The 23,176-nt window shown below is 52.8% G+C and overlaps 1 protein-coding gene across 1 annotated transcript in view; it reads left to right on the plus strand.

Moving 5' to 3' along the window:
• The window catches only part of PTPRN2 (protein tyrosine phosphatase receptor type N2), a 715,790-nt gene that overhangs the window by 678,187 nt on the left and 14,427 nt on the right, over nt 1–23,176 (plus strand). The window contains exons 18-21 of the mRNA XM_081800880.1: nt 4,588–4,707; nt 5,682–5,848; nt 11,609–11,662; nt 14,325–14,389. Coding sequence (XP_081657006.1) covers nt 4,588–4,707; nt 5,682–5,848; nt 11,609–11,662; nt 14,325–14,389 — 406 coding nt within the window. The remainder of the gene's footprint in view (nt 1–4,587; nt 4,708–5,681; nt 5,849–11,608; nt 11,663–14,324; nt 14,390–23,176) is intronic.

Raw genomic sequence — 23,176 nt, forward strand, 5'->3', positions numbered from 1 at the left:
GGCACTCAACATCACACAGCGAGGAGGGCGGCTTCGTGGCCGAGGGAGGCGCGCTGACCCGTTTGTGTGCTGAGCAGCAGGTCAGGTGGGCGCGTTATGAGTTGTGCACGGAAGACGTAGCAGAAGTCTCCCCCCGCCCCCGTCCGTGGTGGCTTGACGCGGAGCGCGTGACCGCAGGGGGCTTGCTGCCCTGCGCGGACGCGGTGTTCGGGGAGGCCTAGGGCGGGGCCTCGACTGCAGAGGTGTTCCAGACACCTGTTTTTCCCTTTTGGGTCTATTTCAGACCACATTAGAGCTGACTGACGTCAGCGAGCATGTAAGGAGGAAAACGCAAGCATTACTAAACCTCATTAATTGACTCCTTATTATTTTGAAATGTGAGTCAGCCTCCTCATGGCCAGACTTCAGATGATCTCTGTTCAGCCTGTAAAAATAAGTCCACCACAGAAAGGCACTGTACAGTCAGGATTGCGGGGGGATGTGGAGCCCGTGGAGAAGAGCTGTCTGCCTCACGCACCCGCAGCTCCATCACCCAGGCAAACAGTTCATGTGCTAAAAGAATGAAAAATAAAAAAAGCTTTTCTCAACGTTAAGCAGGTCCTGGGAGAACTTCTTCCAGGCATGCCTTTGACAGCATTTTATCTCTTTTTACAGAAATAGTCAAAGGGTCTCTTTTAAACATATGTATTGTTTTCAGCCGAGCATCCTCTCTAGTAAGTCACGGTCCTGGCTGCCGTGGAGGGTAGAAACGGTGCCCAGACCAGCATCCGGTCTTCTCGGAGATGCCAGGCTAGCGGGAGAAAGATGTGAGCACATGATAAGGATGATGCAAGGTAGAAAGGGACACATCACAAGAGATCTAAGTACAGGAAGAAGTTTTATGCCTGGAGGAACCGGGTGCCTGGCGGAGAACATGACCTGGGCCTTTGCGATTTTGGATGGGTCAGCTTTCCTTTAATCACGTCTTAGCTGGGCTTTGAAAGAGTTTGGCTTGCTGAAGAGCTAGTTTTCGAAAAAGACTTTGGATGAGGAGACGACTGTGGTTTCCTTCCATCTGCTTTAATTGGGTTTGTATAGGCCCCTTGGAGGGGCACGCTCAGCCCCAAGGAGGCCACTGGCAGTGAGCATGCCACTGAGCCTCGAACGCGGGTCTGAGCTGCCCGGGGCCTCTGGACGCAGATGTTTTCCAGGACAGTGCTGTAAACGTAGTTTCTCTTCCTTATGATTTTATTGATAACGTTTTCTTTCCTCCAGCTTACCTTATTATAAGAATATAGCAAATAATGTACATATAACCTATAAACCATGTGTTAATCGGCTGCTTGCGTTACTGGTAAGGCTTCTAGTCGACTGTAGGCTCGTAGTCAAGCTTTTGGGGAGTCACAGGCTAAGCTTGGATTTTCTACTGCTGGGGGGCTTCTCTGAGAGTTCTGGAGGCCGGACATCTGGAATCAAGGTGCCGGAGGGGCTTCCTCCTTTCAGCATCTGGGGGGCCCACGCAGTCCCGAGCCTTCCCGCCAGGGTCTGTCTTCACCCAGGGTTTCCCTCTTCTTATGAGGCCCACTCTAATTCAGTATGACCCCCTCTATAACTCAACGACATCAGCAGAGACCTTATTTCCAAGTAAGGTCACATTCGCAGGTCCCAGCAGTTGGGGCTTCAGTATATCTTCTTCGGGGGACAAAACTCAACCGGTAACAAAGAGCAATCTGGCTTTTCTTATCAACCGTCAGTAAACTGCCTCAGGGTGGATCACGCAGCAGCCCAGGTGTGTGCTTCCTGTCACCAGAGCGACCTTCTGAGCCACGGGATGTCCCGTTACCTGCCTGCTTGCTGCCCAAGGCCACGCGCGGGTCCCCATCGGCAGTGACGGCGTCGTGAGCATCTCCGCCGCGTCTCCGCTGCGTCCCCGGGAGACGCAGCCTGGGGCAGGTTCCCAAGGACTGGCGGCAGGTGGTGACATGGGACACCGAGTAGATACCTCCCACTCCCGCAGCACACAGTCGCCAAAGAAGAGGTTGGCGGGGACCATAAACCCCAGAGGCCGCCATCACTCCCATCCCTAGCCGTGAAGCCGTACTGTTGAGGTGTCCCGGGCCTTCGGGGGGGACTCCCGAGGGGGGGCGCCGGAGCATCTGAGAAGCTCCCCAGAAAGCTCCTCCAAGCGCAGCCCTGGTTTATACTCAGGATCCAGCCCTGAAGGCTCATGTTTCATCCATGTTGGTGGCCTCGTCTGGATCCAGGGATGGAAGCAGCTGCTTCCTGTTTGGGAAAAGTCACCCACTGGGCGCGAAAGGAGCTGTGGGCAGGACTGCAGACCCCTGTGGCGCACTGCGGGGCGCAGTCCCCACCCCACTTTCAGCGGGCACTTCTAGTTACCTCTGAATCTCCTGACGTGCTGGGTGCTCCGTAAAGGTGCCCGGTAAACCAGGAGGTGACCGGGAGTGTCATGGTCTCTGATGCTGAACAGAAAAGTGCTAGAAATCACCATTTCTGGCATTCACACATTTAGCTCACTCACTCAGCAAACTGCCTCGCTTCTGAGATTCAGTGGGGCCTCCGGGTGGATAGCTGCTTCCCAGAAGAGAAAGATCAGAAGACTAGCCGCACAAACAGCCCCTCCTGCAGCTGGGTACTGCCCGAGGGCCGGGGGAGCCACGGAAGGGGAAACAGAGAAACTTGTCCCTGTTTCTAACCTGAACTTTGGCTGGCGTCCTGGATCCCACCAGAACCCGCATTAACTCTTCTCAGCCTGTCGTGAGGGTCAGCGGGTGACGCAGCGGCTGCAGGTGGGAAGCGACGCAGGAACAGCTCCGTTGCCCTGCGCACCGACTCCCGCCGCCCAGCAAGCGGACACACAGGCCCCGAGGGGGCCGCCTGTTTGTGTGATTTACTAAATTCCCCTCTCTGCTCTTAGACACGGTGACCTAAAGAGAAATATGATCCCCAAGAGTGCCTTTGGGATTGTTTGTTTAAATTAAGTTTCATTTGGATTTAATCTTAACCAAGTCTTCAGAGAGCCGGGCGGGCTCCTGAATGGAAGCACGGCGTGCGCGGACCAATGAACGGGACTGCCCGGCTGGGCGGACTCCTCTTTAAATGAGGGGCTTCCTAATGTCACACTTGGGTGGCACAAGAAGAGCGTGAGATGATTAGTTTATGGTCTAGATCATTGTATTTTTATTACACTCATAAAATCTCTGTTTCTTCTCATTTTCGTAATGGCTTCAATGAGCTTCTCCACCTTCTAAAGACACATTAAATTGTTATGTGCTGGAAGGACCAATTTAGTGGGGCAGGCTGCAAAGCCTGAAAGCTGCAAGTGAGACACATGCTTTGAATTCTCATCTTGTGGTTGGCTTTGCGCTAAGGAAAATGAAGGCATATAGGTTCGGGCATAATTCATATTTATCTGTGGGCTTTTTCATAAACACCAGCAGTTTCCATGAGATTCCAATGTTAATGAGACACAGCACAGTGCCGTAAAAGCATGGACTATTCCCATCACGCGGGAATATAAATCAGTATTCAAAGAGGAAAATACCATGGACACGGCTCTTTTTAAAATATCACTTAAAGGGGGCTATTTAATAACATGAACTATGAAGGAAACGCATTTTATATTTGAGCTATGTGGATTTTTTTTAAAATGACAAGATTCTAATTGGATTGTTATATCTGTATTTAAAAGAAATAGAAGAGCTCTTAGATATGAAATTTACATCTAAATGCAGTTGCTTATAAATATTTCTGTCAAGTCACTGTAACCCACTGTGGGGAAAGCAGACTCCTCTTCACTCTATAATTTAATATGCTAATACACGTCTGCAAGTGCCACCTCAGCGTGCCCCATAGAATTCATGGTTTTCGTGATTATGCTCCAGTGTTAATACACAGGCCCACAGCCACGAAGTTGGGAGTTGCGTTTGAGAGGGAGTCCCGTGGAGGGCCTTGGGGTCTGCCCCCTCTCCGCATTTGGATGTGCGGCCATCGGTTCGCTGTGTCTGGGAGACGCTTCATAATGTGGCTGCTATGAATTATTAACTCGGTTCTGTTTTCATTGAGGAGCATGGTCATATTCCGTGCAGGTACATGAAGGAGAGCCTGCTTCTGACAGGACGGCAGCTTCACAAAGCAAAATGGTTTTCTAGTCCTGCAGAATAATGACAACGACCAAAAAATGATGGTGTCGACCAGTTTCAGTCTGCACCATGCGGAGGGGCGGACATACGCAGAGCGGCGCCCGCCCGCCCGCCCGCGGGCCCATGTTGTGGGTTTGTGCCGCGTGGTAGAAAGCTCCCTTCACAGATCCAAAGTTGGGAAGCCAGACCGCTGAACGCGGGTCTTAAGAGGTTCTGGGAGGTGTGGAATGAACCCCTGGTGGCTGTTTTTAGTATTGCATGGACCATGGAGGCTACGGGGCGTGTTCTGAGATGGGAAGCCGGCTATGGAGGAGGAGGGTCCGATGAAAGGGGGATGCTGGTCCGTGCGCGAGCACCTTGGGCCCGCGTCGCTGAGCGCGGCCACTGCGCGTGTCGCGCGGACCTCCCAGTCACGCGGTGGCCGCGGGCCTTCCTCTGTCTGCAGATGGTGTGGGAGCGTGGCTGTGTGGTCATCGTCATGCTGACGCCCCTCTCGGAGAACGGCATCCGACAGTGTTACCACTACTGGCCCGACGAAGGCTCCAACCTCTACCACGTCTACGAGGTACTCCCCAGGCGCCCGCCCACCCACCCGCGGCCGCGGGGAACAGCAGCGCCCCCACCTCCCCGGGCGGCCCCTTCCCCAGGCATCCCCAGGGCCCCGCAGTCCGTAGGTGCCCACACCCTCCAAAAGACCATATGCTGTGGCACCTCGGGCTCTGGCATAAAGAGTGTGGTCTTCATTTTTAAAGTCTTAGGATTCCAAATTCAGACAGGAGGAACCAAAACACATTTACCTCGCAGGGAGGCCCACTGAGCCAGGCCCCGAGTAAAGACCCTTCCTGGGTCTGTTGTCGGAAGAGCCCTGCCTGCGCAGCGCTCAGGGCTGTGGGTCTGTAGATTCGACCTTCCTTGAGGGCCGCCTGCTGGCAAGCTTCTTTCTCTAGCTGGACTCTACCCACATCGACAACGAACTGCACCAACTTGGGCAGTTCAACACGTACCAGCATGCATCTGTTGTTTTGCGTTAAAAATTAGTCAGAAGGCCAAAGTCCCATGGTGGAAGCGTGAAGATGAATCCTAGATCACAGAGTCGTGGCTTTTGGGCTGCTGAGAAGGGGCTTGGCCCCGAGAAGTGCCGAGTCACGCTATCTGCGTGACTCCTTTGGTCTCCTCTCCACCTCTAGCTGATAACCACCTGCAGTGAAACCTAAGTTATAGTGGAACCCACAGGTGTTCTTGTTCCAAGGTATAGTTTTTCTTGAAGGTTTAGATAGCTTAGAAATACAAAAGATGAAAGCTGGAATCATTTTGGGTTGTAACACAATTTTCTCATAATCTGACTAATGCACCTAGGTGACATTAAAAACCCACAGTTATCTTTTGCATAAACCCCGTTAAAACTGAGAAGGTGGGAAGAGCCATTAAGCCCGCTGTCGACCCACATGCGGTCCTCGTAGTATCCGCCCTTCGCTGCTCAGAGTGGCTCCCTGCTCAGACAATGCTTTACGTCCCAATGCACCCTGTCCTCCTGTCTAGGTAAACCTAGTCTCCGAGCACATCTGGTGTGAGGATTTCCTCGTGAGGAGCTTCTATCTGAAGAACCTTCAAACCAACGAGACGCGCACGGTGACTCAGTTCCACTTCCTGAGCTGGTATGACCAGGGAGTGCCTTCCTCCGCGAGGTCCCTCCTGGATTTCCGCAGGTATGACAAACAGCGCTCTAAGCAGGGTAACGTGTTAGAGTGTGGGCATAAGAGAGGGGGGAACGCGGTCTGATACCAGATTTCCTGTGTCTAAGAGGCCATTTGCTGTAAGACACGCCATCCGTTTTATATTTATAGATTATAAATATACAGTTGATCCTTGAACAACACAGCGTTGAGGCACCAACCCCCACACAGTTGAAAATACACGTTTAACTTTTGACTCCCCCGAAACGTAACTTCTAATAACCTCCTGTTGACTGGAAGCCTTACCGGTAACATAAGAAGTCAATTAACACATAGCTTGTATGGTGTGTGTATTATACGCTGTAGTCTTACAATAACAGTACGCTGGAGAAAAGAAAATGTTATGAAGAAAATCACAAGGAAGAGAAAATACATTTTCAGTGTCATCCTGTATTTATCAAAAAAAAAAAAACTCAGGTGTAAGTGGACCAGCGCAGCTCAGAGCCATGTTGTTCCAGGGTCAACTGTATTTATGATTATATATAGGAGAGGGGAGGGGAAGGAGATTATGTTAAAGGTACATATTAACTGAAAGATGTTTTCTGGTTTTAGAGGAGTTAAAAAGGGGGGGGGACATAGATGCCTTAGAATTGTGGAAATGCGGTCATTATTTCTGATAAGATTCTCCAAGTGGTAGAGTCCTGAAGTTCATGCTTCACGGAATATGGATGAGGAAAAGGCAGATTTTTAGTTTGGATACTATCTGGTTGGACAGGATAATGAGATGTAACAAGTGTGGGGCCAGATTCCAGCCCGGGTGACCTTAGACCTTGGGGGAGAGCCTGCATGGAAGCAGCACATGACTGTGTAGTCTAGTGCAGTTTTGAAACTGACAGTCTGGAAACGTCCAGTCTTTGTTCACGCTCCGGTCAGCCAGTCGCCCAGGGGGCTGTCTTGTTTTAAAGTGTGTTTATTGAACTGTTGAGATGAATGCTGGACTCCATCTTTCAGGAAGATATTGACAAGGCAAAAAAGGGGGAAATTTAAGATGGAAGCTTGGATTGTCCATTGGATTCGGTGATAACGGTGGTCAGCACTGGCTGTTGCATGGTGGTGAAGAATGAGCAGCCACCAAGCGAGGCAGGCGTTGAGCAGCATGATAACTGAGCTCTCCGTTCCGTAGAGCCCCTCTTAACGTTTAACGGATTGGAAACCTGCCTGATCACAAAAGCAGACAGAGATCCAAAACAACGAACTAAGAAATAAAATGCACCTTAATCCAGCATTGTACCCAATCACAGAGTGATTTGTATCTGAACAGTTACCATCCTTGAGTCTCTGGCTATGTAACTCGAGACAGTGGGGTTTCAGGCTGATCTCTGCATTTCTTTAATTTGTGTGTTAGACATTCTCAAGGTTATTGTGATACTATTTCTCTTGCCTTTTAGTCTACTTTGAAAAGCAAAACAGAATTTTTGTTTGAATAGTTCTTTGGATCAAATAGCGTGTGAAAGAGCTCCCGGAGAGACGGGCACATGGCATCTCAGCCATGGCGCACGTTTGCTGACCTCGCCCAGAGAGGCCGAGCGCACATGATGCATCGAGTCCTGAACGCACCGCAAAGCACTGACTACACACAGTTCCCTCCCAATCCACCCCCACGTCCTGGCTGTCAGATACCTTTCCTTAATACAAATTTATGCCTAAAGACAGGCTATCTAAAAATCTGACCTAGGGCGCATTTCCTGAGATAGAGTCTTCGAGAAACAGCCGTTACTGGCAAAATGGATGTGGCTACACAGGTAGCAGATCGTCCTAACCCCCGTCTTTACGCTCATCCAGTGGGTTTGTGCATATATGCATATGGGCGTACGTCGAAATCCATATCCATATATGGAACTGAACAATACACAACCAGCCGTCTGTGCTTACAACCTGTCCTGAAGAAACACGGACTCCCAAAGTTCCCTTTCCCCAGAGGCTTAGGAGATAAGGCTCCAGAGGTTTTTGTTCAGTTGAAATTTGCAAGTCCATCAGAATCAAAAGCTTTGCTGGCTTGCCTGACTCGGCACCGCCCAGTTTTCCAGACCTGGCAGCCACCTGTCGTGCGCTCACTGGACGGTGGGCACGAGCGATCGCGTTCTCGGGAGCATCACTCTCGGGCACGGACTGCCGCTTTGGGGTTTTCTGGGTAAAAGAGCCACCCAAAGTTCAGCAATTGGGAAGAGGCTTCGGCTTCCGAAGACAGTGGTCGCCTTACGCACAGGTCTCCCCCTCCCCCCACCCCAACCCCGACCCGGACCCCGAACACTTGCCCAGCCTTCCCCCACTCTGGCCAGGGTGCGTCGGGCACGGAGACGTGTAATTACAGACTTCTGGAGCCCAGAGGGAGCACATTTCCACTCTAAAGAGAAGCTGCAAAAACCAAGAGATAATTAGCATCACATGTGAGGGCTTTGCTTTTAAAAACTCTCTCTCTGTCTCTGAGTCTCTCCCTTCTTGCTGTGGGCAACGGCACTCACAACGCTGATCCCTGTAGAAACGGACAGACCCTTACTTTGCCAGCTACGAGCGGTGGCCAGTGTCATTTTTGTGATGTTGCAGCTAGTAATATGAGCCCAGTTGCATAGTCACAAAAGTGATCATTGGAGGCTGTGATTCTGCTGCAGGGCAGTGGGGGAAAAAGCCCCTTTTCCGAGCCTCTCACGACCTCTGACCTTTGCTTGCTGTTGGTCGCATGGCGGTTCCTTCTCACTCAGTGACCCGGGGGTTGGTTTGTATTACTAATCGTTCTTTCTCGTGAATTCCTCCTGTTGAAATATATATAATATCCATTTTCCTGAATGTTTGCAATCTCTTGCTGACGGATGGTTTGTTCTAATCGAGTCAAACAAGACAGCTGTGTATTTCTCATCTTCATGAATACTCTGCATCTCTGTCTTGGGTCAACCAGGTGAACGCTTTTGTGGACTACGTTTCGCTTTTTACTTTTCTATTTGTGATGTTTTATGTTGTAATAATACAAGCACGTGATTCTTTGTAAATAAAATTCTAAACCACGGCAGCAGCACATTGTATTCACACTGCGCGTCTCCTTGATTGTTCGTGGCTGTTTGTAAATAGGTTTAGCCCGGGGCGGGGCCAGCATGGATTATTAAAGCCGCATTGAAACCTCCCTGGGTCCTGCTGAGGCAGCCAGTTGCAATGTGCTGGAGAAAGTAATACTTCAAATATTCTGTAACAGGAGAGCAGGGACCGCGGAAGCAGTTATTAGAGCATTTAGTCTTCTATAAGAGCAGTTATTCTTTTTTTTTTTAAAGATTTTATTTATTTATTTGAGAGAGGGAGAGAGCACAAGAGGGGGGAGCGGGAGAGGGAGAAGCAGACTCCCCGCCGAGCAGGGAGCCCGATGCGGGACTCGATCCCGGGACTCCAGGATCATGACCTGAGCCGAAGGCAGTCGCTTAACCAATTGAGCCACCCAGGCGCCCCTAAGGGCAGTTATTCTTAATGCATTTTGCCAAAAACGGGGCTGACCAGCTACGAACGGGACACTCCTGTTCTCCTGGCCCCTTACAGTTACGGTTTTCTGAAACTGATACAGTCCAAACAAGGGAATTTGGTGGTTGTTTCTTTTTTTTTTTAATGTACTACTTTTGCGCTTGGCCCCATCAGAAAAAATGCCCAGAACCTGGAGATTGAGCAGTGTGTGAGCAGGCAAACGTTGAGCCTGGACTACCAAGTATGAACTATCACAGACTGTTGGAGGTTCACATCTAAAAGATTCAGCGACCAAGAGATTTCTTTTTTTTTTTTTTAAGATTTTATTTATTATTTGACAGAGAGAATGAGAGAGAGAGAGCACATGAGAGGGGGGAGGGTCAGAGGGAGAAGCAGACTCCCCGCCGAGCAGGGAGCCCGATGCGGGACTCGATCCCGGGACTCCGAGATCATGACCTGAGCCGAAGGCAGTCGCTCAACCGACTGAGCCACCCAGGCGCCCTTACCAAGAGATTTCTAATAAAATCCTCTGTTTGAAAGTAAAAGGCCCATAGGAATAAAGCCTTCCTAAATCTAGTCTGACCCTGAGTTTGCTTGATTCTGCACACACGTGCACAAGTGGGGCGAGCGTGCCCACACACAACCTTGTTGGAGCTGGTGGGCCTCACGTCACTCACACTGAGGTACATCCTGGGGATCTGGCATCTATTTTGTCAGACCTAAAGCTCATGTTGCCTTTACAACCTGAGTCAAGAATGGGAGTTTTAAGATTTTTTTTTCTTAATTTTAAAGTACTCTCTACACCCAGCCTGGGGCTCGAACTCACGACCCCGAGATCAAGAGTTGAACATCCACCAGCTGGGCCAGCCAGGCGCCCCAAAGAATGGGAGGTTTTAGATGGAGATATTAGTCGATTCATTTTCCAGTCTGTTTTATTCTCAAAGGCCCAAGAACCTTCCGGGCATTCTGGCCCACTGTTGATTTTAATGAGTTCACTTGTACTTCCTTCACCTTCCCAAGAAACCCTCACACTGCAGTGGACCTCAAAAGTAAGAAAAAGTCCAGCAGAAATAGCCATGTGGCCATAGGGACCCTGAGCAGCTTGTTCTACCCATGTTTCTGGGTCTTCTCATTTTTAAGACATCTTGGGTGGTCTGCAAGCTCCACATGCCACCAATCACTGCTGCCCTGGTGGGCTCCCCACCATGTTGTCTGGGCTCTGCTCTGGGGGCAGACATGGAAATACCCGCTGGGCACCTGCACCAGCCGCCTCCTCCCTCGCCCCCCTCCCCACCTCCTGACCCCTCAGCTCTGAGGTTTCGAGGCAAGGCCACCAGTTGACAGAATATGAGCTTCCAGCTGACTCTGCTGGGCAGGCAAGCCTTCACAAAGATGTGTGATGTTTTCCCATGTCCAGTGCAAGGAAAAAGATTTTTATTTCTGCACTGTCATTCGTTTTAAATTTAGCTTCATGTCATATACGTTGCGGAAATTCCTAGGGAGCATTTTAGAACACGGCCCTTCACACATTTTTTCATTGACTTTTCTCTATTCAGAAATATTTTATTGAGAAATCTGATGTCCTTTGTAAACATGCTTAGTTGTTTCACTTTCAACAAATTTGGAGCTGATACAGTGGATTTGAAATCAGGGCTTTGTTTTGATTTAAGGCTTGGTTACAAAATAATCTATGCTTATTGTTAATTCTCATAAATTCTGGTCTAAAATCTGCACAGCAGAGTTGTTTGTAAACATATGCAGATTTATACAAAGGAAGGACTTGTCTCAACTGCGGTTTCTCTGCAATTTAGAAATCCGACCAAATGGACGGATCCAGAAGGACCTGTAAGATGCTGTTTTGAGACAATAGAGTAATATTATATTCCAGTATGATGTCTAGAATGTAAGAAATTTTGAGCATAAATTGCAAAACTCAAACATTTTAGCAAAGAACGTAGATCCTCATGTAACAACCAACCAGTCAGCTGATGGGAGCCGCAGACGGAGGGGTAGGACAGGCTGGTGATGGAAGCCCCGGGTTCTCACTTGGAAAGGGAAAGGGAAATTGCAAAAATGTAAGAATTGTTTTTAAAGCTCTGTCTAATCATTTAATATTGAAAAGAAAAATAAATCTTTGAAAATGTGTGTGTAATTTTGATTTTCTTTGTCAAAACAGGCTATTCTTGCAAAATGATGTCAAAGATATGGTCTATTTGTTTCGGCTTAAGAGTTAGTTTGCAAGACATAAGAGTCGTAGTGCATAACCATGATTTCTGTCTCTTTTTATTTCAGAAAAGTAAACAAGTGCTACAGGGGCCGTTCTTGTCCAATAATTGTTCACTGCAGGCAAGTACAACTTTTCACACGGATTAACCGGTGCTCCCTACCTGACAAGAAAGCTACAGTTAAATATACCCGCCGAACTCTGTCCTTGCTTCGTAATGCACCTAACTGGCACTTCTGAAGGGAACCGAAGCTGCAGACAGAAGTTTCTAGGCCGCTCATGACGTGCGTGGCGTGCGTGCCGCATGACCTGCCTGGGCCGCCCCGGTGCTGGGCCCCGCAGGCCACGGCCACACGCGCGACCTCACACCCTGTGTTTTCTCAAGCCCGCGTGCTGCCCCCACACAAACACCTTGGGACGGGATTGTCCATCCGTGGCAATGTCTCCGCCGCCAAGTCACTCAGCTGAGGTTTGGATGCTGGGGAATGCTCGGGGCCCGTTAGGAACAGGGACAGCATCGGGAATTAGCACAGGGATGGCCTTGCCCCGTGTAGGATGGGAGTCTGGCCTTTGGTAAAATCCAGCGGCTCCTCAAGCATGTTACAGCCACGCAGATAAGCAGAGGGCCGCCCGAAACTCACTGTCGGGGTGCCGTCTCCCCCGGGCTTCACACCCTCCTCATCTGGGTAAAGAACCTGCTCCGATTGGTAGAACTGTCCTACAGAAGGTTCCTTTCTGCTGGATGGAAAGGAGCTCTGTCCCAGGATCAGACCCCTAGTCTGTCAGTGTGTGTGTGTGTGTGTGTGTGTCTGTCGGGTGCGTGTGTATCCATGTTTGTGTAACCGCATGTGTGTCAGGTGCGTGTGTATCCGTGTGTTTGTGTGACTGCATGTGTGTGTGTGTCGGGTGCGTGTGTATCCGTGTGTGTTTGTGTTGTCGGGTGAGTGTATCTGTGTGTGTTTGTGTAACCGCATGTGTGTCTGTCAGGTGCGTGTGTATCCGTGTGTTTGCATGTGTGTCTGTCGGGTGCGTGTGTATCCGTGTGTGTTTGTGTGACTGCATGTGTGTGTGTGTCGGGTGTGTGTGTGAATGTGTGTTCCTGTCGGGTGTGTGTATATGTGTGTGTCGGGTGCATGTGTGCGTGTGTGTACGTGTGTATCACTGTATAACTGCATGTGTGTGTGTCAGGTGCGTGTGTATCCGTGTGTGTTTGTGTAACCGCATGTGTGTGTGTCTGTCGGGTGCGTGTGTATCCGTGTGTTTGTGTAACCGCATGTGTGTCTGTCAGGTGCGTGTGTATCTGTGTGTAACTGCATGTGTGTGTGTCTGTCGGGTGCGTGTGTATCCGTGTGTGTTTGTGTAACCGCATGTGTGTGTGTTGTCGGGTGCGTGTGTATCCGTGTGTGTTTGTGTGACTGCATGTGTGTGTGTCTGTCAGGTGCGTGTGTATCCGTGTGTGTTTGTGTAACTGCGTGTGTGTGTGTCGGGTGCGTGTGTATCCGTGTGTGTGTGTGACTGCATGTGTGTGTGTCTGTCGGGTGAGTGTGTATCCGTGTGTGTTTGTGTGACTGCATGTGTGTGTGTCTGTCGGGTGAGTGTGTATCCGTGTGTGTTTGTGTGACTGCATGTGTGTGTGTCGGGTGCGTGTGTATCTGTGTGTGTTTGGGTAACCCCGTGTGTGTGTGTGTGTCGGGTGCGTGTGTATCCGTGTGTGTGTAACCGCATGTGTGCGTGTCTGTCGGGTGCATGTGTGTCAGCACGTGTGGTGTGTCCCTGCGTGTGTCCGCGTGCTTCCACGTGGGTGTGTGATGAGGACCCGAGCTGGCCACAGCGGTCACCGGTGTGTGCAGGGGTCCGAGCAGCTGTGGGAGGGAGGGAGGCCCGTCTGCAGCGGGACAGGTAGGGCCACCTACCTGTGCAGTGGGGACGGGGTGGTGAGCGAGCTCTGCACACGTGCGCACCCTGTGGGTCCCCGCGGCTCCTCCAGCTCCCGGTTTGAGGGTCTGGTAAAGCCAGAGCCCCTGAGCCTTTCCCACAAAGGCCGCCGAGACCCCACCAGGTCTCCCAGGACCGCGGCCGGCGTTCGGCCGCAAACAGGGCGCTTGGTCCCGTCATCCCTGGTCCGGCAGTGGACACAGCTGCCTTTGCGAGGAGTGGGCATGGGACAGTCCGTCGAGCAACTGCTCCCGGGGGACTCGCAGCCTCTGAGACGAGGGGAGACGCGCCCTCACGCCTCACAAAGCGGCCGCCTTCCCCAGGAAGGAGCCTCCCTGCCCTCCGCGGGCTGATGTCCTCTCCCGGGGACCCCAGTCGCAGCTGGGGTGACCTCGCTCACCCCAGCGCAAACACCCTCAACGCGGACACGGCCAGACGCATCCTTTGTTTATTCTGACAAAACTGACCACGTCTTTGGCCAGAGAGGGAGGAAAAGGGAGACAGGAGCAAACCTACGCAGACACCATGGCTCATCCACACTGCCGGTGATGCTAAGGCTCCCCTTCCTGCTCCCCTTCCTCCTCCCCTTCCTCCTCCTCCTCCTCCCCTTCCTCCTCCCCCTCCTCCCCTCCCCGTCTCCCTTTCCCCTCCTTTCCCCTCCCCCTCCTCCCCCTCCCCTCTCCCATCCTGTGATTCTTCTCACCCCACTTTCTTCCTCTTTCAAATTCAAGCCTTCCTCTCCCCCCACGAGCCCCACTTAACACGGAGGGAAATACGCTGTCGCTGGCTTTGGTGGGCGTGGGGTTCCCGTGGCCGGCGGTGTTCTCACCTCTCCCCTTCCGTTGGCAGTGACGGCGCGGGCAGGAGCGGCACCTACGTCCTGATCGACATGGTTCTCAACAAGATGGCCAAAGGTGAGGCGGGGAGCGTGGCTGCTTTGTGGCGGCCGAGCTGGGACCGCGTTGCCGTGGCAACCTGGGGATAGTGCTCTCCTCGGCTTTGGAGGAGATTAGCCGATGCTTGTCCCTTTCCTGAGCCACGTGAAGGCTGTTTGCAGCAAGCAGGGTATTTCTGGGGCAAGCGCACAGTAGGTGTGGGTAAGTAGCTGCTGCCGAGGTCACGATTAACGTCAGCGCCGAGGCAAAGACCGCCTTCGGCTCCTTGACTGCTGCAGCAGATCGGTGTCCTTCACGCGTTCCGTGCAAACCTCCCTGTGCTAAAGCTGTGTGTGCAGGGTGCGGTATCGTGGGCCTGCCGTGGCCTTCTCCCCCGGCAACCCCTCAACACCCCCGTCCAGCACACTTTCACCCCTGCAGCCCCTGCAGCCCCCGCACACACACACACGGCGCACAGGGCTTTGCCCTGAAGCATCCTAACCCGAGAGGAGGAGGCACCAGTCCGGCAGCTGGGGCTGCAAGCCCGGCCTGCGAGGGGCCCCCCCTCAGCCAGCAGCGAGCTGCTCCCCTGGGGCAGAGCCTAAGCCTAGCCCTCCGGCCCCCTTTGCCCCTGTGGAGGTGTGGACGCTGAGCTGGTCTGGTCGCTCAAACGTGCTCCCCGCGCCAAAGCCCTGAGGTGTCTCCTTAGAGACCAGGGAGCATGCTCCACAGCCACTTTCGGGAAGGACTCACAATGGACCTGCGTCATGGACACGCGAATTACCATGGCGACTGAGGAATCCTGCGGCATTTCCTAAGCCTCTCTGAGAAAACACCGCTCTTCCCACAGTGCCTGTCCACATCCCACGGACTCGGAAGGACTCGAGCTGAGTGGGGACACCTTCCGTCTTTCTCACCCGTGAACAAAGCGTTCTCTCCGTCTATGCGCACGCGTGCCCAGGCCTGCGTGTTCTCACGGACGGGCCCCTGCCTTCCAGGACGCCCACCCTTCATCCCTTGCCCAGAAACGAGCAGGCGCTGACGATAGAAATGAGTTTCAGTACCTTTTCACACAGATGCTGGCAACTCCAAACTAAGCATTTTCCATCCTCCACTTTCTTCTGGTTAAAAAGGAGAAAAAGGGAACGCGTCCCTAGACCAAGGATGTGGGTGTGTAGCCCGCTGTCTTACACACAAGGACCAGCACGCCCGAGTGATGGATGCCGTACGACCGGCGACTGGAGGGCCCAAACCAGACCCCGGGCCGTGCGCCCCGTACCCTGCTCCATGTCTGCAACCCCCCCGGGCGGGCCACGGCAGAGAGCAAGAAACTGGCTTTGCACCATCAAATCTTACCTTAAGTGCCCTAAATTAGCTGAGCGCTGGCGATGCGCAAAGAAACCGAAGCAAAAAGACAAATGATCCAATACTGTTTTTAATGACCTATTTTGGTTTTTGATCCTAACACAACCCTAACATTTTAGTTAAACTTTCCTAGCTATTGATGCCACTGTGCCTTATCAAATACATCTTTCCATTTGCAAATTTGCAATTATTGGGAGCTCGGAGCTCCTAAGAGAATTTACCTTTCCTCCCTTACACCCGCCCCTCCCTTTCTGCCTGTTGCACACTCGGTATTTCCCTCCCATTAGACCAGCATTCCTTCGGAAGCCTGTGGACCCTCGTTGGTATTTGAGTGACCCCCGTGGTGGAAAAGCAACGTGACACGATAACCCACAGTGCACATTTGCCTCAGAATGGAACCGGCTCCCCCACAGGCAGCGGACGGACGCCACGGCTTTCTCAGCACTGTGGGGGTCACGTTGGTGTCCTGGATTTTCAGAGGTGCAGACCTGCTTCACCAGAAGCAGCGCAGCCGAAGAATGTGGCAGCCCGAGGGGCCGGCAGGGGCGGGGCTGGCTGCATTGTCCGAGGCCGGCCTGCCATTGAGTGGCTCCGCTGTAGGATGGACCGTCAGACCCCCTTCAAGTGTGGCCAGCCTTCAACAATGGAGCCCAGCCGAGTGGAACTGGCCAAGGAGGGCAGTCTCCAGGCCACGTCTGAGATGGTCACCCCCATTCTGTTCTTGACCCGCTCCCCTCTGCCCAGGGGGCGTGCAGTGTGAAATCCTCTGACCTGGGGCCTGGGCTGGGTCTCCGGAGAGATCAAAGGGCAGGGCGGCCCCTCGCTGGCCGAGGTGGGTCTTTCCCAGGCCGCCACACTGCGCAGCTGCCTGGGGTTTTGTTCTGGCTCGAGCTGCCAGCCCGGTGGGGCCTGGGCTGCCTTTGTCTGGCCTGAGAAGCTGGAGGCCGCGCTGCAGACCCAGCGTTCATCAAATGATCAAAGGCCCAAAGCCTGGACACGAAACCTTTCTTCCCATTTCCTTTTCTTAGAAGGAATGAATTGCATGCGGACCAAAGAATGCACTTCCAAAGCTCCCCTGCACGGCCGGCCTGCGTGGGGCACCCACACCCTCGAGCCCTCGCAGGCCCAGCTGCGGCCCCACGCGCATCACTCGGGCTCCCGGGGATTAAGGCCCGCGTCCTAGTTAGGGGCGAGAACGCGCGAGGCGCAATTCAAGCTTTCTCCACTGTCTAGTTTATTAGCAAGCAGACGACAATGCAGTTTGATATCAAAGCAAATAGGCTCCTGCTCTCTGCCCCGTCTGCAAAATCCTCCTGCACATCCCCTGTTGCCACGAGTGCATTTCTCACTCACAGTTAATATTTTCATCAGAACCCGTTTTCAGGAGCGTGCTCCTCTCTCACCGGAGAACGAGGCTCAAGTGTAGCCGGAATGTGTCTGCAGCCAAGATGTTTTCCAAAGTTGTGCCTTTTAAATTTGTGTCCGGGACATCTCTTCGGCCAGGTGTTTTTGTTTTTGTTTTTGTTTTTAGTTGCAATTTTTTAAAGGAAGTGGGTGCCAGGCGGAGGGTCACCCTGAGGCAGCGGCTGCTAGCTGGCCCTGTCACTCGCCAGGGGGCCATCACAGATACCCACCCACTGAGCCCCACTGGGCTGCTCCGAGTGCGCACCACGGCCTCCCCGCTGCGGCTCGTGTTCGGAAAGCCCCCTGGAGCTTGGGGAGGCCCATTCCTTTGTCTGCCGAGGGCCTCAGGACCAGGGACCTCACTGTACATGGGACTCCCCTGCCCCTCAGGCGCACAGGTGTGCGGACGTGCCACTGAAGTGGCCGAGCGGTGGGAATGTGGGCGGGCCTGCGCGTCCACGAGGCCGTGGGTCCAGCACCTCCTTCCGTCTCAGCAGCCTGACCTGCTTCCTGTTTTCTGTCGCACGGTGCCCCTCAGCCAACAGCTGCCTGCAGGAGGGCATGTAACAGCTCCATTCTGGTCACTGTCCCTAAAACTCACGGTGCCGCGGGCCTCGTTCCTGGGAACCCCAGCATGTGTCCTTCCGTGACGGGATTAACTCACTTAGTGTCCTCCAGGCTCACCCATGGCGCAGGTGACTGGAACATAGTCCGTCATGTGGACAGACCACACTCTGTTGACCGATCACCCCCGACGGATGGACACTGGGGGTGCGTCCAGCCTGCAGCCCCTGTGCGTCATGCTGCTGCGAACGTGGGCGTACAAACACCTCTCTGAGTTTCTGCTTCCTCCTCTTCGGGGTACAGACCCAGAGTGCAGTTGCGGAACCACATGCTCGTTGGATGGTTAACTTTCTGAGGACGTGCCACACTGTTTTCCTCAGCGGCTGCTCCATTTCACTCTCCCACCAGCAGCTCACGAGGGGTCTAATCACTCCACGTCTTTTCCAGTCTTCGTTATTCTGTGTTTTTGGAAGTAGCCATCCTAATGTGTGTGAAGTGGTGTCTCGTGGTGGTTTTGATTTGCATTTTCCTAATGAGTATGATATTGAGCATCTTTTCATGTTTGTTGGCTATTTGGATATTTCCTTTGGAGCATTTTTGCCCATTTTTTAATTGGGCTATTTGGTTTTAGTTGTTATTGAGTTATAGAGGTTCTTTATATATTCTGAATATTAATCCCTTATCAGATATGTGATTTGCAAATATTTCCTCCCATAGAGTGGGGAAATTCTATGGGAGAAAATATGTATGTTCATTCTCCCAATGGTGTCCTTGGTGCACGAAAGCATTTAGTTTTTATGAAGTCCCATTTGTCTATTTTTCCTGTTGTTGCCTATGAGTTTAGTGTCCTGTCCAGGAAATCTTTTGCCAAAGCCAATGTCATGAAGATTCTCCCCACATGAATCACTATATTGCACTCCTGAAACTAATATAACACTATATGTTAACTACACTGGAATTAAAATCTAAAACTCAATAAAACTAAAAAACAAAAATAAATAAAAGCAATAACATATACATGCCTGTCAAAAGGTTACCAAAACATATAAAGCAGAAAGGGCAAATTTTCTTACCTCCTCGCCTTCATCTGCAGTTGTGATGACCCTTAACCTCTGTAGCATGCATCATTTTAGGCCTTTGTATATGAACACATACAATTTTTATCTATTTAGCTGATTTTTCCCTAGAGTAAAACATAATCAACATGGGAAATACACAGAAGAATTTTTTTAAACCTATCCCCAACTTTATGTGTCTACATTTAAAGTGGTGTCAGACAATGGCTCTGTGGAGGTGACACTTTTATTACTGTTTCGCAGGTAAAGACATTTGGGCTTACCTCACCAGGGTCGCACAGCCATCAGGTGGCCTCACTGGGATGTGACTTCACTGCCCGGGTCCTCGATACCATTGCCTCTTCCATGCCAATGAACAGACCACCCCATTTTTAAAGTTCGCAGCGAATTGTCTGGTATAAGAAATGCACATCAAACCCACCATGAACTATCAGCTTACACCCATTAGGATGCCTATTATTCACACACACAAAAAAAGGGGGGCACCTGGGTGGCTCAGTTGGTTGGGCGACTGCCTTCGGCTCAGGTCATGATCCTGGAGTCCCTGGATCGAGTCCCGCATCAGGCTCCCTGCTCAGCGAGGAGCCTGCTTCTCCCTCTAACCCTCCCCCCTCTCATGCTCTCTCTCTCATTCTCGCTCTCTCAAATAAATAAATCTTAAAAAAAAAAAAAAAGAAGAAGAAAAAAAGATTTCCCTCTACGTTTTCTTGTAAGAGATGTTAACTTTTAATAGCAGGTCAAATTCAGAGCACCTGGGTGGCTCAGTCGGTTAAGTGTCTGACTCTTGATTTCGGCTCAGGTCATGGTCTCGGTCAGAGGATCGAGCTCCACCCTCAGTGGGGAATCTGCTTCGGATTCTCTCTCTCCTATACCCCTCCCCCTACTCTCTCTCACTCTCTAAAATAAATTTTAAAATCTTAAAAAAAAAAAAATAGCAGGTCAAAGAAGAAGATGGGATACTAGCTTTGGGAACCAAGAGAGATGACCAAGCAGAAAGATTAACTGGACTAGTTGAGAGTCCGGCCCGCTGTGTGTCTTCACACCGTGACTCATTATCTATTATAAGTAATGATATCAAAATACCTTTTTAAAAATGTTTCCCAGCTTTACTAAGACATAATTGCAATAAAACATTGTGTAAGTTTAAGGTATACAACGTGGTAAATCGGTAAATGTGTGTATTATAAAATGATTGCCAAAACAGGATTAGTTAGCACCTCCATCACCTCACATGGTTATTATGATTCTTTTTTGTGGTGAGAACATTTAAGATCTACTCTTTCAGTAACTTTCAAATATATAATAGTGTTGTTAACTATCAAAATATCTTCCTTAAATAATATTCCACGGCTCCTTGAACTTTCTTAAACCTGTCACTCCTCCAGAGATGCCCTGTTCCATACGTGACCATTAGCCACACGTGCCGACTTAAGTGTATTAAAATGTGAAAATCGGTGCCTCCGTCATGCTGGCCACACAGCATGTGCCCAATGCCACACGTGACTCGTGACCGCCATGGTGGGGGACACAGAGCACCCGTCATCACAGGGAGTCCCACGGGGCCACGCAGCTCTAGGGAACAGCACTGAGGGTGGGCACCCCGTTTCTCCCAGCCCTGCTGCGGCGGCCTCTGGAACCATCTCCCTGCTCAGTCCTGACTGCATCTGTTCTCCACGCGGTGTCCGCATGGCATCTGAGCCCCACTGCGCCCCTCGGGGCCCACAGCCTCTCTGACCTTGGGGCTCAGGGCCTTTCTCGTACTGCTCCACGGCTCCCCAGCTCCCTTCTCTCCTGGATCCCTGCCGGGCCTCGTGGTCACTGTCACTGTACCACGCTGTCCTTCTCGTGGCGAAGCTGTAGAAGTGTCTTTTCAGCCTGGTGTTTACGGAACGCTTGCCAGGCTCGGTGTTGGGGGAGGCACGGTGAACAGGCCAGAAGACGAGGTCACCCTCGCTGAGTTTATCCTCCGTGGGGAGAAACAGACAGAGTCTGCAACCTGCAGTTTGTAGGGGTGGTACGTGCCATGAGGACCTCACTTGGGATGCAGGGTCCTGGGGGTGCCTCACTCCCCACCTAGGGCAGAACGTTGACCAGGGCTACGGACTCTTGCCCTCGGAACAGAAGGGGGCCTGAGGCTTATTCGTTCGGACACTTTGTTGTAAACTGAGGTAGCAGATCTCAGAGGTCTGGCGACCTGCCAGAAGGCCTCCAGCTGGCCGGGTCAACGCAGAGCCCTGGCTTTTCTGCAAGTGGTAGAGCCCAGGAGGAGGAGATGGTGGAGGGCAGCAGGATGCCCAGAGCCAGCACCGCAGAGACGGGGCGAGCAGCGGACCTGGGGAGGGGTTGTTTAGGGCCTGGAATGGCAGGCCCACTGACTTGGGTCAGTCTGGAGCCACCGGGGAAGCGACAGTGTAGGCAGGGCTGGGGGATTGGCTGGACGAGAGGGGTGGAGTGTGCAGGAGGCCTGAGCCCACCCCCTACATGGGCTCGCCCGTGGCCACGCACGCGGCTGGCTCTGCCACAGACAAGACTGGTTGGGAGAACAGGCCGCAAAGAAGGGTGTGTGTCAAGGGGGCAACATCTCTTTTTTTATGTGTGGTTGAAGCATAAAAACCTGAAGAACCAGCAGAAAATGAAGTTCACAGATAGTCTGGCTTCAGCATGACTTCAAAGCAGAAACGCCTCATCTCCAGCTTCATGGAAGTCTCAGGCTGACAGAGTGTCCAGAACATGGTGGGGGGGGGGGGCGCCTCGGGAGCGCCACTGTCGTAGAAGACGGGGCCTCCATCAGGCGGGGGTGCGCGTATTTCTTCCCTCACCTGACGTGATCCACACTTCCCACCCCGAGCAGCCTCGTAGCTCGCGGCAGCGACAGGCACGCAGGGTCAGACCGGGCAGGGGCGGTCTGCAGAGCCGGGAGCCGGGTGCTCTCAGCCCGCTGCAGCCCAGACTCAGGTGAGCGTCCCGGCAGCCGCATCCCTGTGCTGTGACCCCAGCCAGGGCACACTGGGCACACGGTAGGCAAGCTGGTTAAGGGGGAGAACAAGACACAGTGGGACCGCTTACTCCAAGGAAGCGCCACAAGCACGATGTATTTGGGTAATTTTGTGAACCACGATCCCACAGTTCATCTCCTAAACAGTCTCTGCCCTGTGGAGCGAGCCGGGTGCGGCTGACAGCTGTGGGCGCTCAGACGTGCTGGGGGGTAGACGTGGGTCCCCGTGAGGCCGGCCTGCAGAGCAAGCATCCACCCCCCCACCTCCTGGGTCAGATCTGCTCACGCAGCCTCCTGGGGTCACCCACGGTGCTTCTCCCCGGTCTGACTAGTCTGTGGGCAGACATGCAGCCCACATGAGAGACCACAAAACCTAGGTCAACCCACTTGACTCGGTTGGTGTTCGGGGCCGGCCCTCCTGTGAGCTCGCTTCCTTCTGCTGGACCACGGGCCACCAGCTTGTCCATCCCCTTGTCCCCCTTCCCCGTGAGCAGCGTCACCCGTCTGTCCTGCTGTCCCCAGGCAGGCCACCCTCACTGGGCCCTGCCACACATGCCCAGTGGCTTTGCTCCTAGCTCTCCAGCAGAGCTCCACCCACTGCCAGCCAGACCACTCCACTCGCGGCCGTGACCCTCTCCCTGCAGACCCCAGAGGCCTCCAGGGAGGCTGCCTGTGCCCAGGCCCTTCCTGGCAGCAATTCCCGCGCTCAGTTCCTCCCCACATGGTGAGGGCATGTCCCTGCTCCTGCCAAGACCCCCGTCCATCCTGGTGGCAGGAAGTCCCCACGCACAGCCATCCTGGTCACTTGGCAGTGGCGGCTCACAGGCGGTGTTAAGTACGATTCCGAGGCCTCGGCAAGAACGGGTGCGGTTGGCTGGGGCAGCGGTGCTGGGGACGGTGCCTCTGCCCCTTTGAATTAGTGACTCTTTCATAAGCGCCCCCCACGGTCCCCTGGACTTCCGCAGGACAGAACACACCGTGCTAAGTATTGACAGTCCCATGCTGTGCTTCCGACCTCCGCGGTCCCTCCTGACTCCTCCTTGGGTATCTGCTTCCCCTTTTCCATGAGGCCAGGAGGGGCCCAGTGCTGCACGGTCAGCACCGAGCCTGGACTCACGGTGCTCAGCACTGTCCCCAGCAGAGGGGAGGACTGAGGGAGGAGGGGGGCAAACAGAGCCCGTGGTGCCACTTTGTGAGCAGTGGAGGCTCAGTCACCCTGAAGGACTTGTTTCTCTGCTCAAGAGCAACCCGTGCGGCCCGGCCTGGCTGACTTCTGTGTCCCCGCCACACGGGCGCTCCGGAGAACCTGCTCTGAGCCGCAGGCTCCCTAACGTGAGCCGTCTGCCGTTCCCGGTGGCTTGGCAGGGGTCCTGCAGGCCCCTTTCCGGCCACCACCAATGTGCTCCCAGGACACACTCGTGC

This window comes from Leptonychotes weddellii, chromosome 12 (assembly GCF_054177405.1).
Source record: "Leptonychotes weddellii isolate Sample4059 chromosome 12, ASM5417740v2, whole genome shotgun sequence".
Lineage (NCBI taxonomy): Eukaryota > Metazoa > Chordata > Mammalia > Carnivora > Phocidae > Leptonychotes > Leptonychotes weddellii.